This window comes from Crocodylus porosus, unplaced genomic scaffold, assembly GCF_001723895.1.
Source record: "Crocodylus porosus isolate Cpor-Errol unplaced genomic scaffold, CroPor_comp1, whole genome shotgun sequence".
NCBI lineage: Eukaryota > Metazoa > Chordata > Crocodylia > Crocodylidae > Crocodylus > Crocodylus porosus.
This window is the reverse complement of record NW_017728906.1, coordinates 127,642,687-127,654,413: the sequence shown is the minus strand read 5'-3', so window position 1 is coordinate 127,654,413 and position 11,727 is coordinate 127,642,687. Positions and strand designations below refer to the sequence as shown.

General features: G+C 39.7%; 1 protein-coding gene across 3 annotated transcripts in view; it reads left to right on the top strand.

Moving 5' to 3' along the window:
* The window catches only part of UCHL3 (ubiquitin C-terminal hydrolase L3), a 52,852-nt gene that overhangs the window by 12,646 nt on the left and 28,479 nt on the right, over positions 1 to 11,727 (top strand). For all 3 annotated transcript variants that reach the window (XM_019529788.1, XM_019529790.1, XM_019529789.1), the window contains exons 3-5: positions 3,328 to 3,484; positions 3,982 to 4,067; positions 4,841 to 4,888. In XM_019529788.1, coding sequence (XP_019385333.1) covers positions 3,328 to 3,484; positions 3,982 to 4,067; positions 4,841 to 4,888 — 291 coding nt within the window. The remainder of the gene's footprint in view (positions 1 to 3,327; positions 3,485 to 3,981; positions 4,068 to 4,840; positions 4,889 to 11,727) is intronic.

Here is an 11,727-nt window from a genome sequence, read left to right as displayed (position 1 = left end):
GGTCGCCAACATCAGCTTGCAGGGACATGTAGCTTTCCTTCACATAGAGAGCTACACCCCCGCCCCTTTTGTCAACAGGATCCCTCCTGTATAGGGTATAGCCCTCTATACCCGTGGTCTGTATAAGACAGCTGTATTATTTGGTGTGGTTATTAGCTAAGAACTCTAAGCATTTATTTATTACAGCCTTTTGTTTTATGCTGCTTAAAGAAAAAGTTAAAGGAGGGGGCTTTGTAGTTCAAGAGAACAGCATTCCACAGGGAGATAAGAGAAAGGAATGTTTTAGAATGACCAAACCACTGCCCGGTGCTTTCAAGTTTGCTGTTTTGACTGATAAAAATCAGATTGAGAGGGTGGAGAGATTTTAAACCCAGGACATTGCTTCATTTTATTGTCTATATTGTCTAAAAACACTGTTTTCTTAGTTTGTTTTAGTTGCAGGCAGCTTTGTGGGGATTTGTTTGTTGATATCAGTTTGTAAAGAGTACAGTGCCTTATTAAACTTGTCTGCAGCAGAATAAAGCACACAAACTATACTCAGTGGGGAAATACATAGTAGTATAATGAAATAAGACCCAAACCTACAACTGTTGTGCCCTTTCAAAGGAAAGTATACTTCTGTTCCCAAAGGGTGTTTCACTCCATCAAAAACAGAGGACCCAAACTGAACACATTTTGCTTCACTTCAGCTCCTCCAATGGTCTCTCTTTGCCTGAAGGAAAGGGGGTTGTTTATAATCTTTGATCTTTCCCAAGAAGCTTAGTGACAATAGCTGACAAATCACAAATGCTTTGAACAATGATAGTGAGGATCAATGTTTTTGGAAGGTGTGCCACAAATTTAAGTCCTGTATTATGCCTGAGTGCCACTGAAATCCTGTGCCACTGTGTGTCATGTGCCAAAAATGCCATGGGCAGCCTCACTGTGGCATGCAACAGATTGGGGAAGAAGCAGCAAAGGCAGGTGGGCATGAACTTAATTTGTGGCATGCCTGCCAAAAGGGTTACCCTCTTCCCCGCCCCCGCCAAATTAATATATAGGATAATCAAATTGCCTTGGGAATCTGATATTATAAGGCCAATTTGCAAAGGTCATCCATGTAATTCAAAAACAGTATTTTTTTCTGAAAAACAAAGTGCTGTAAAAGCTCCAGTATGGTTCCATTATTTATTATTTACCAGAGTCCGTTTGCTTGGCAGATGCTGCTGCCATTTTTATCTTCCTTATCTAAATTATTTTTTGCTGACTTGAAGAGACATGGAGAACTGTAGTGGAAAGAAGTGCTCTCTTCAAAAGAAAAGCTGACCATTTTAATTCTCTGAACATATTTTACATGGTACTAAATGATACAGCCAGATGAGTGCTTTAAAATACTTGGGAGAGGGAGTGGAATGCTGAGTGGATTTTTTTATTATTATTATTATTTTTATTTTTATTTCTATTTTTTTGGTTGGTCATAAGCAGGGATCTAGGTTTTCCATTTGCCACAGAAAAACACAGGGAACCATGGGTTTCCCCTTGCAGGCTGGCATAGTTTGAGTCTGCAAGGGGCTGCTTGGAGCTGGGGGAGCAGGAGGAGGGCAATCAAAGATGGGGGGCACCATGTGGATGTGTGCATGCATACATGCACATGGCAGGCAGGCAGTGTGGTGAACAGCTCTCACAGCTTTCTGCAGGTAAGTCTTTTTGGGGGGAGGGGAGGGAAAATCAGTTAGCAGCTCACACTGAGCCCCATGGTGATGGGGTGGGACTGGGTCAGGGTTATCAGTTGGGGGTGCTGGTCAGCAGGGGCAGTACTTGGGGGCCAGGGCCAGGGCAGAAATGCACAACCATGGTGCCTGACCAAGGAGTGGGATGGAGCCATGGGTGGCTCATCTGTGGGGGCTGGCTTCCTGGTTCTGTGCACACTCCTGAGGAGGGGTCAGGTGCCATAGGCAATGTATCAGAAACATGGGTGGGCATGTGCCCACCCCCAAAAAAAAAAAAAAAATTGTGCACCTACAGCAGGGTGCAGGGCTTCAGTTTGGCCAGACCAATATGAGCAGGAGCTGCCTCCATGGTCCAGTGGGCAGGACCCAGCACAAGAGGATGGAGCAGGATAGCAAGACTTGTTGCCGCTGCTGCTGCTGGGATCCCCAAGACAGGCATGCCATCCCCATCTCCTCTGCTCCCAGCCACTTGCATGCCAGGCCGCAACTCTACCCTGAAGGGGAGGTGGGGTGAGGGGTAGTGGGGGCAGCCTGAGGGGAGAGGCAGCAGGGCCATGGTGGTGGGGTAAAGCTGGTGGCGAGAGGAGGTGAGGACAGCATGGCCCCCACCCCACTGCCACCGTCATGCGCTATTCTCATGCAGCTGGTGCAGGGGTCTCGGCAGTGGCAGCAGCAAGGCTCTGTCCCGCACTCTCCTTTGTGTGGCCCAGTGGGTGTGACCTGGTACTGAAGTGGCTCCTGCCCATGCTGGTCTGGCCAGGCTGTAGCTCCTTGCCCCATTGTGGGCACACATCTGGAGGGAGCAGGCATATGCCCACCCACGTCTCCTACTGATACATTGCCTATAGCGTCGACTGGTCCCATACTAGAGGGCAGTGGGGCAGTGGGTTGGGAGAGAGGGGCACCAGTAGGGTGGGGGGAGGAAGGGCTGCAGTTCAGGAGTGAGGGGCACCAGTGGAGTTGAGGGCTGCAGGTTGGGAATGAGGGGCACCAGCTGGGCCATGGGGTTGTGGGTCAGGACTAAGGGGCACTGGGAGAGCTGTGGCTTGGGAGTGAAGGCATCAGCATATCAGGGCTGCTTAGTGCCACAAAGCGGCAGAGGGACAGCTGCAGCTGGACCCACATCCTGGTGAGCAAAGGGGACAGGGAGAGCTCTGATTTTTTTTTTTTCTATGATTTAAAAAACGAAGTCGCATACCAAAATATACAGGTATTTAGAATTTATTTTATTATAATGATTAAAGCACTATTAGACTTCCAAATTGCTTTAAAATTGTAAATATATTGATAAAACACTGTGTTCAGTTGATACCTACAGATATAGTGGTGTTTCATTTTAATCACAGAAAAGCATAGATTTTGCATGTGTGTTTTTAAATCGAGAATTTTGGATTTTTAAATGGAGAAAACCAGAATCCTTGGTCATAAGATAATGATTGAACACCCTAATTCTACAGAGCTTGTTCAAGTGAATAATCCTACAGATCACATAACTAAGGATAGGAGGACTGCTTTTATTCATTTGTTTCAAATTGCTATTGAAATTTAATGGAGCACAGGACATTTGCAGGTTTAGTATCTACTGATTTTTACATGCAAAATATTTGCTTTTTTTTAGTATGAAACTTTCAGAACAGAAGAAGAGGAGAGAATAAAAACTGAGGGACAGGATGTGAAATCATCAGTGTACTTCATGAAGCAAACCATCAGCAATGCTTGTGGAACAATTGGGCTTATTCATGCTATTGCAAACAACAAAGAAAAAATGAACTTTGGTAAATCTTCTTTGTTAACATCATTTTGTTTTTACATAGGATGTCAGCATCTTGGGATTAAAGACTTAAGAAAATAATGGCTAATTTCTACTTTTCATGATGATGCAGCAGCACAGTTTTTTGTGCAAGTTGATAGTCTTTGAGAATGTTGGTAATTTTTGTAATTCATAGACCTTACAGTTAATGAATAAGACCTAATCTACCAATATAAGGTGGCAGGTAACATTTTGATGTTTCTTACCATAATGAGAGTCTGGTGACTTCTTCTAGTACACTGCATACAATCAACTTTTGGCATTGTGTTCTTATTTTTCTGGCTGGATATAAATTCACTGTACACTTTGTGATTTCTGCTTTTTTAAAAATAGAATGCTAAATATTAGCCAAGTCAGCTATGAAACATTTTCTCCTTTTGTTGTAATTGTCTGAGTTTAGTGAAGATAGGAGAATAAAGAGATTTCCTCATTCACTTTCTATTTTTATTTTATTGTTTCAAGAATCTGATTCTTCATTGAAAAAGTTTCTGGAAGATTCATTATTAATGACTCCTGAAGAGAGAGCCAAATATCTAGAAACCTATGAGGTTAGCATCTTTCTCTTCTTACACAGTAGAAATGTTTCTGTGAGTAGTTCTGCATTTGATCTTCTTTCAACAAAACACTTCAGGCTGTGACCAGTCTCATTTACCATAGCTGAACTGCTCATGTTTAAAGATAAGCATTTGCTGAAATGCTTTGTCAAAGTAATTTATGAATGATTTATTATAAATGACATTTGCTTTTAACAGGGAATTTTGTAATCCCGCTACCTATTGTGTAAAAGGCCTAATTCTGTGTTAAGTGATGCTATTTCACAAGTTAAAATAGTAATTCCTTTTTAGGTATCCCCTAACAGAGAATATGAAATAAAAAGTTACTTAAATTGGGGGCTCTTTTGGTTGGCTAACTTCTAGTCAGTTCTTCTAACACGGGGCTGTCCAACTTGTAAGCAGCTGGGAACTGCATGCCCTGCCATCCACACCAGCATGGGTTTCAGGGCAAGCCACAGGCCTTCTGTTCCGGATGCTCCCTAGCTGCAGTGTGCGCCTGCGTGGCCCTGGCAGGGGGCAGATAGAAGCCCCAGGGCCACAACTTTAACCCCTTGTGGGTCACATGTGGCCTACAGCCGCCGGTTGAACTGCTGTGTTCTACCAGATGCAATAAAAAATAAATAAAAATCTCGTGTGTATAGCACAGCATTAACTACTATGTTACAAAGTTGACAGCTGAGTATATGAACTGACTCTTATAAAGACTTATTATTTAAAATAACATGTTTTGTGTACGGTTTAGTGAAAACATATGTTTTAATTTTCAGGCTATTCGTGTCACTCATGAATCCAGTGCCCACGAAGGTCAGACTGAGGTATTCAGTTTTATAACTTAATTTTACTAACTATGCTTCTAACATAATATTTGTTTGAAATAATTATTAGATTTATACCTGGTTGAAAATAAGTATTTCTTCAGTACTGACATTTTCAGTTCTTAGTCACATTAGGGTCCAAAAGCATGAAGCTTTGCAAGTTCCTATTTTTTTTGTATTTTCCACTTTATCTAGTCTGTTGGGGTTAATTAAATCTCATCTTCAGGCTTTTTTCTTTCTGTTCACAAGTCTTGGTAGCTGATTCTTGAGATTCTTGCATCGAAGATTTGGAACTTCTAGGAAGAAATGCCAATACCATGCACACCTCAGTGTAATCACAAGAGGTAACACTTCCAAGTGACACACAACTAACTGATCCATTCACTTCATAAACAAAATACGTATGGCTTATCCTAACTGCACAGGTGGTTTTGACCTATATGTATACATGTGACTAAACTACTTCAGGAAAACAAAAAATCACATTTCAATACCTCATGTATGTGGTGAATTATGTCCTGTTTCAGATGAATACTTATAGATATGTGAGAGACTTCATTTTACATCAGGATTTCAAAATGATCAAATCATTTCCAAGTTCATCACAGGTGTGCTTTTTCGTAAATACTGAAATATATTCTTATTCATGTAAATGCAGGCTTCTAGTCTTTGACAAATTCTGGTTATCTTCTATAATATGCATTCCCCTGGGCTTCTGGCTTCCAGGTTATCACTGGTAGTATTCTCATTGATACAAATGGACTTCAGTCTTAAGCTAAATTACAATGATAAAGGAAAGGTGGATAAACGATCAAAGTAATTGACTGGTTACAAAAAGTCAAACAAGAAAGATGCTTCTCCAGTCTACCTCAACTCCCTCAGTTTAAGCATTTGACACATTCAAAATGAAGTTTGGTATACAAGCCAAGAAAGGAAGATGAGATTGTGGCTTTTGTGTCAAAGTAGAAGAAAGCAAGACAAGCTTGCCTGAAGAGAGCAGGGAGTTCCCAGCTTGCTGCCACTAACTATAGGTTTATCGTAACTCTTTCAGACACAAAGTAAAAGGACTCTTCAAAAAGAAATTGTTTTCCTGTGGATATTGTAATTTCCTCTTCCGGAATCTTCTCTCATTCTTCTCTTTCTTACCTTCTTGCTGTGAATCAATCCAGAGACTTTATCATCACACAGGGAAAAATCATGTAGTTTCATCATATAACTTTCTTAGTATCTACCTGAGGAATTGGGTCTTCCTTCAGAGGTTCCAGTTTAAAACATTCAATCCCATTTCTTAATTGGTTTAGCTAGGGTAGAACTACTGGGGACTACCTCTTAATTCCCTAACAGGTCTATGGCCTATAAGCCTTCCCCTCAAACCCTAGAAAAGAGAGATTGCCCAGGTTTTCTGTCATCTTGTACTCAAGGTGAGGCGTTTTTAGTAAACACTTTTTATTGGACCAGTTGTATAGCTGAGAGAGATGTTGGACAAGCTTATGGGCATGAAGTGCACGTGTAACATCTCTCCCAACTCTACAGTTCATCCAATAAAATATATTGTCAAAAAACTTTTCTTCGCTCAGCTCATGGACCATTGTGGCTACAACAGTATTGCAGGCCTACTCCTTTATATACTTAGGAATCTATCCGGGAAATGGACTTTGAGAAATTATCTTACTTGTCAAGATCTTTGTGCAACTTGGAAGTAAATATGTAGGTTATGGCTTCTAGAAACCTCCCAAGTATTCAGGTAGGGTCCTTCAAGGAGTTCACTCAGCTCAACTGTGTGGTAGTTACATTTTGAGAGAGAGATTAAGCAATAAGTAATTTCCATTTTGTCTTAAAGGGAACTATCATTCTTCATAACATGCTTCGAACTTAGAAACTTTCTCATACGTGTAATAGTGTCTGAGCACTTCTCCAGTGTCAGCTGTGGCATCTGGATTTTCTGCAGGTAGGTCATGAGCTTTAAAGTCATCCTGAAAGGTGACTTGACACCTGTCATTATGCAGTGTAACTTTTAAAAGAATTTCTTAGTCCTCCTCTACATCCATTATATTCTCAGGGTTGCTTCCCTAGGACCAGGTTCGTGGTGTCTGCTGAAGCTACACTGAAAGCTTGTATCACTGCATACTACAAAGGTAGTGTCTACCAATCTCTTCTCTAATTTTATCTTTAATGGTTATTTACTGTCCTGGAAGAAAACCTAAAAGTCTCCCTGTATATGAATGATTGATTTGGCTTTTGTGTTTTATTTATCCCAGCACTCTCTCTCTCTGAGGCAGTTATTGTTCCACTGGTAGTTGAATTGCGTGAGTCCTAACAGGTGGTCCACTCCACAACAGCATATTCATTGGTTCATACAAAATCTCTAAACCTTTAATCTCAACATTAAGGCAGGCTAACTTCCCAAAGATATGTGATGCCAGTCTATTGATAAGATCATATGAAGTTGCTGTCTAGATTTTTGTATTAGCGCATGTGTTGGTTGGAAATTAGAAATAGGTGTTCAGTATCTGGAGGCAAAAAGAAAGCCTCATGGAGTGTTACTGAAAGCATAAGTGGTCATATAAATGTAGCTTTCTATTATATAATAAGTTGCATGAAATGCAAAAGCCTTTTTCCCCCTTAATTTATTTTCAAGGTCATGAGTTGGTATGACAGGGTGGAACCTTGACTTCTTCTGAACAAAGTATTTATTTTTAAATTGTTACTACTGATAATCCAGTTAAATGACTTCACAGTTTCTTTAGTTTGTACGTATGTCTACCAAGCAGAAATACCCAGCTTTGGTAGTAGAATCAGCATAGCATGTTACAGGCACTGTGCAGCTCCCCTGCTTTTAGCATCCAGCGTAGATCAAAGCCCTTTATTGTGCTTTCTAGACCACCTCCTGAGTTTAAGTTGGTAAATACACTGTCACTAAGGTATACTAGTGAATTAATTTACTGTTGCTTCTGATTTCTATTTCTCTTTCAAGTGACGATGTTTTAAAATCACAGAATGTGCTCTGCTTGGTGGTGCAGTCACAAGAATATACTATTATAATTTTGAATTTTAAGTAGTTATAGATTCAGTTTTATTAAAATATTTATATTAATCAGTTTGTAGGTACCTCCACCTATTAGAATCAGTAGCAAATAATCAGATTTTTTTTTCAGCACAATGTATAAACTTTATGAAGTGCTCTTGGGGAAAAAAAATCCTTATTAATATAAGTTGGACAGGCTTATTGGACTGATCCTGTTTAAAGAACGACATGGCACTCCTTCCAAATTAGAAACTACCTAGAAAAGGCAGAGTTGCAAATGTCAGAATGTATGGAGACGTTTTTGATGGTGTGTGCTCAGAATTTAGGTAAGGCATGGTAGGATGACAAACAGTTCTTCTCTGTAGATTGATATTAGAAGTTAGGGTGCAGCTCACTTCAATCAGGACCTTTAAAGCATACCAGCAATGCCAGCTTCTATCCATTTGGCTATTTCAGACAAAACTTTTTTTTTCATAACAGGGTTGTAAAGCTTCTAGTAGTGCATACAAAATGTTTGTGAGCAAAATGCAGGTTGAATTAGCAGTTTGTGGTGATTTACTTATTCCAGGTTGTCTTCCTCATACAGCAATTTGACCAGAACTCCTGTTTTGGAAACACCTGGATTTTTTTTCTCATGTGTACCCAGGTTTGGATCTAGGGGTGGTGATGGTGTGTGGTGGGGGGCGTGGAGCAGGTACACCTGGGGTATACCCAACAGTTGCAGTGGTGCAGTTGAGCCTCTTCCCCCCCCCCTCCCCCAGGGTCTCTCCCAGACTTTAAAACCAACAATAGAAATGCCTGGGCGGGCATTTTTATTCAGGCAGTGCTGAGAAAGTTGACTTCATGGGTCATTATCATTTCCGTGATTCCTGCTAATCGCTCTCTATTCCACAGATGTTAATGACCCTCTCTCCTTTTTAATGGTCCAGATGTTCCACTATTCAAAATATCCTTTCTTCTGCAATTTTGCTCTTTGTTAGCCATTTGTAGAAATATCTGTCTTCTGTTTCACAGCCCTCTAGACTGTTTTTAGCTCTAGGTAAAATCCTTAATGCTGATATAGTGTAGAAATTAACAGAGGTCTAAAAATGACTGATAGTGAACTATTGGAGGCACTGTCCAGATGCTCACGAAAGCTAGGTTTGTTTTATGAATAAGAGACATACAATTAAGTAATAACTACAGGACTTAATGATGTGGTATCTTTTGAATATTTTTGCCTATTTTGTTGTGTTTTTTAACTTGATATATAATCTAGCAAAATTGCAATGGTTTACTTTGATCTTAAACTGAATAATATATTGCAAGCCCCCTAGGCCTTGCATATTAGTAAAGCTTCTAGTTTCTCTAACTGGAAAAAACTCTTTCATGTTGTGTGTTGATACACCACATCATCTGCACCCCCCACCTCCCACACCTTTTCAAAATCCTAGATCTGCACATGGGTGTACCCAAAGAGTAAATATACCATAAAGTAAATTAAATCTCTTTAAAATAAATTTACAAGATAAATTAGATTGTGCTGTCAAATGGTAAAACTGAAGTTGTTCTACAAAGGTGAATTTCACAATGCTTCTGGTGAGACTTGCAATCTAGACCTCTCCTCCTAACATCTGCTCATCCCCCTGGCATTCTCCCACACAAAGTAGAGAACTTGATTTTTCTCATAAACAACAATTATAGCAGCATCCACTTTGAACATAGTTTACATTTGGAAGAATAGGAAGACCCTGCTGCTCCTGGGTGGAGAAATGGGACCTATTCCTTCATTCTTTCAGGAGTAGTAGCTTGCTGACAAACTTCCAGGGATATCCCTACTTGGAATTTTAGGATGACATTTCCTCATCTTCCTTTGTGGATCTGTTAAAGGGAAGCACTTATAAATTCTAAAAACATTTTTACTTTGTCCTTTCTCTACTGAATGATTTTTCACTTTATGCCCAGGTGAGTTTTTTTTCTATCAACTAGATGCTAGAGAGATTCATATGGAAAGAAAGTACTAGAGATTAGATATCTAGCCCATGACACATGTTACACTTATGTTGCAAGTGCCATGTCAATCGCACCATAAATTGTGATAAAGACTTCTAACTTGATTAGTGCCTATGCCTCCCTATCTTGGTTGCTTCTTTTGATACTTCCCCGTCTTGAATAATGTAAAATATACAAACCAAAATTACAGATAGGTAGAATATTTTCTCTGCCTATTAAAAAAGGCACATCAAAAAGTGGATACTGAGAAATAATACCTTGGTAGCAGCAACTTATTTTTTACTAGACAAAGGGAAATAATGGTTTTCCAAGATTACAATTCAGACATTTGCTGGGTAGCCAGTCTTTTGAATTCAGACCTAGAGAAAATAAGTCTCTTTTAGTTGTTTTTATTAATAAAGCAGCTTTTATTACAGTTTTTGAGAGGACAAAGGGAGAAAACATGCACCATATGTCTGTTAAACAAATAAACCACTAAACCTTGTTTAAAATCTGTCACCATGCTACAAAAAATAACTTTTCAAAGTAATGAATAACATCCAGGCTGATTCTTGAAATAACTTCACTAGAATAGCTATGCTTTGGTAGTAATTTAGTGGTTATTCCTAAAATGTGTGTAATATAAGTAAAAGCAGACTGAAATGCTCCAGCACTCAATTTTTAAGTTCTCAGACTGATATATCTAATAGATGGAAATCTTTGTAGAATACTAAATTTTTAAAATAACCAAGTAGAGCCCTCTCACTGCTGCAACTACAAAACAGAACTATTGTAAAGTGAAGTTGATTTTTAGCACAATAAGTGTGGTCTAAAAGACAAAACTGCTGTCAGACCCTTCTTTAAACAATAGACCAGTCACTAGACATCATGACAGGAATGAATGGAGAGTCACTACTGTCTGGGGGACTGGTCATGGGCCTTGGTTTAAAGAGTTTTAGAATGCCTTCTTTTATGTACTACTGAGCTCTTGACCTTGAGCAAGTGATTTTTCTGCTGCCTCTCCCTTCCACCCTTTGCAGTGTTTCTGAGACTTGGGTCTCTGGCGCATGTTAAATTCATGATTCAGTTACCATGTTAATCGCACCACAAGTAGAGTGCTACAAGTTCAGTTTTGTGCTGCCATAAAGTGGCAAGCCAGCCACAAAGATGTTCCACAAAATGTGTGGAACTTCTTTGCAGCTCATTTGTATAGTGCGCCATAAGTTTTACATGTAATATGCCTCCATCTTATAATGTTGTATAGGCATTGGAATAGACGTTGATATTGGGACTGGGACAGCCCCAGTCCTGAGGCTGAAAATGGGCTCCTCGGGGAGTGGGTTGCTAGGTTCCCCAGTGTGGGAGGAGTGGTGAAGGGCTCTCCCTACTGGGAACCTGGCAACCACCATGCTTGACAGACTTTCAGGATAAGGCACTTGAAAATGCCATATCCAAGGGAGATGCAGGGCACTAGGTTTCATGTACAACTTATAGATTTCCCAGGACACTGGGACCCTGGAATCAAGGAACCACTGCCCAGTCCCACGGTCCTGGTGCCCCAGGTCATTTAAAAACTATACATCTTTCTTGAACCCCGGGGATCTCTTTAAAATATATTTTAATTGCAGATTTGGAGTGTATTCAACACTTGAAAAATTTTGAGCAATTTAGAGTGATTTACCAAAAATTTCCATTTTAATTTCTAATATTTTAGGTTTTAGCAGAAAATTATGAAGACTATCATTTAGCTCTTTTTTAATTTTTAGAATTCTTGAAAATTTCTCTTAAGCAGTACATAATTTTGAAAAAGTCTATTTGCTATGGAAGACTGAAGAAAACAAGT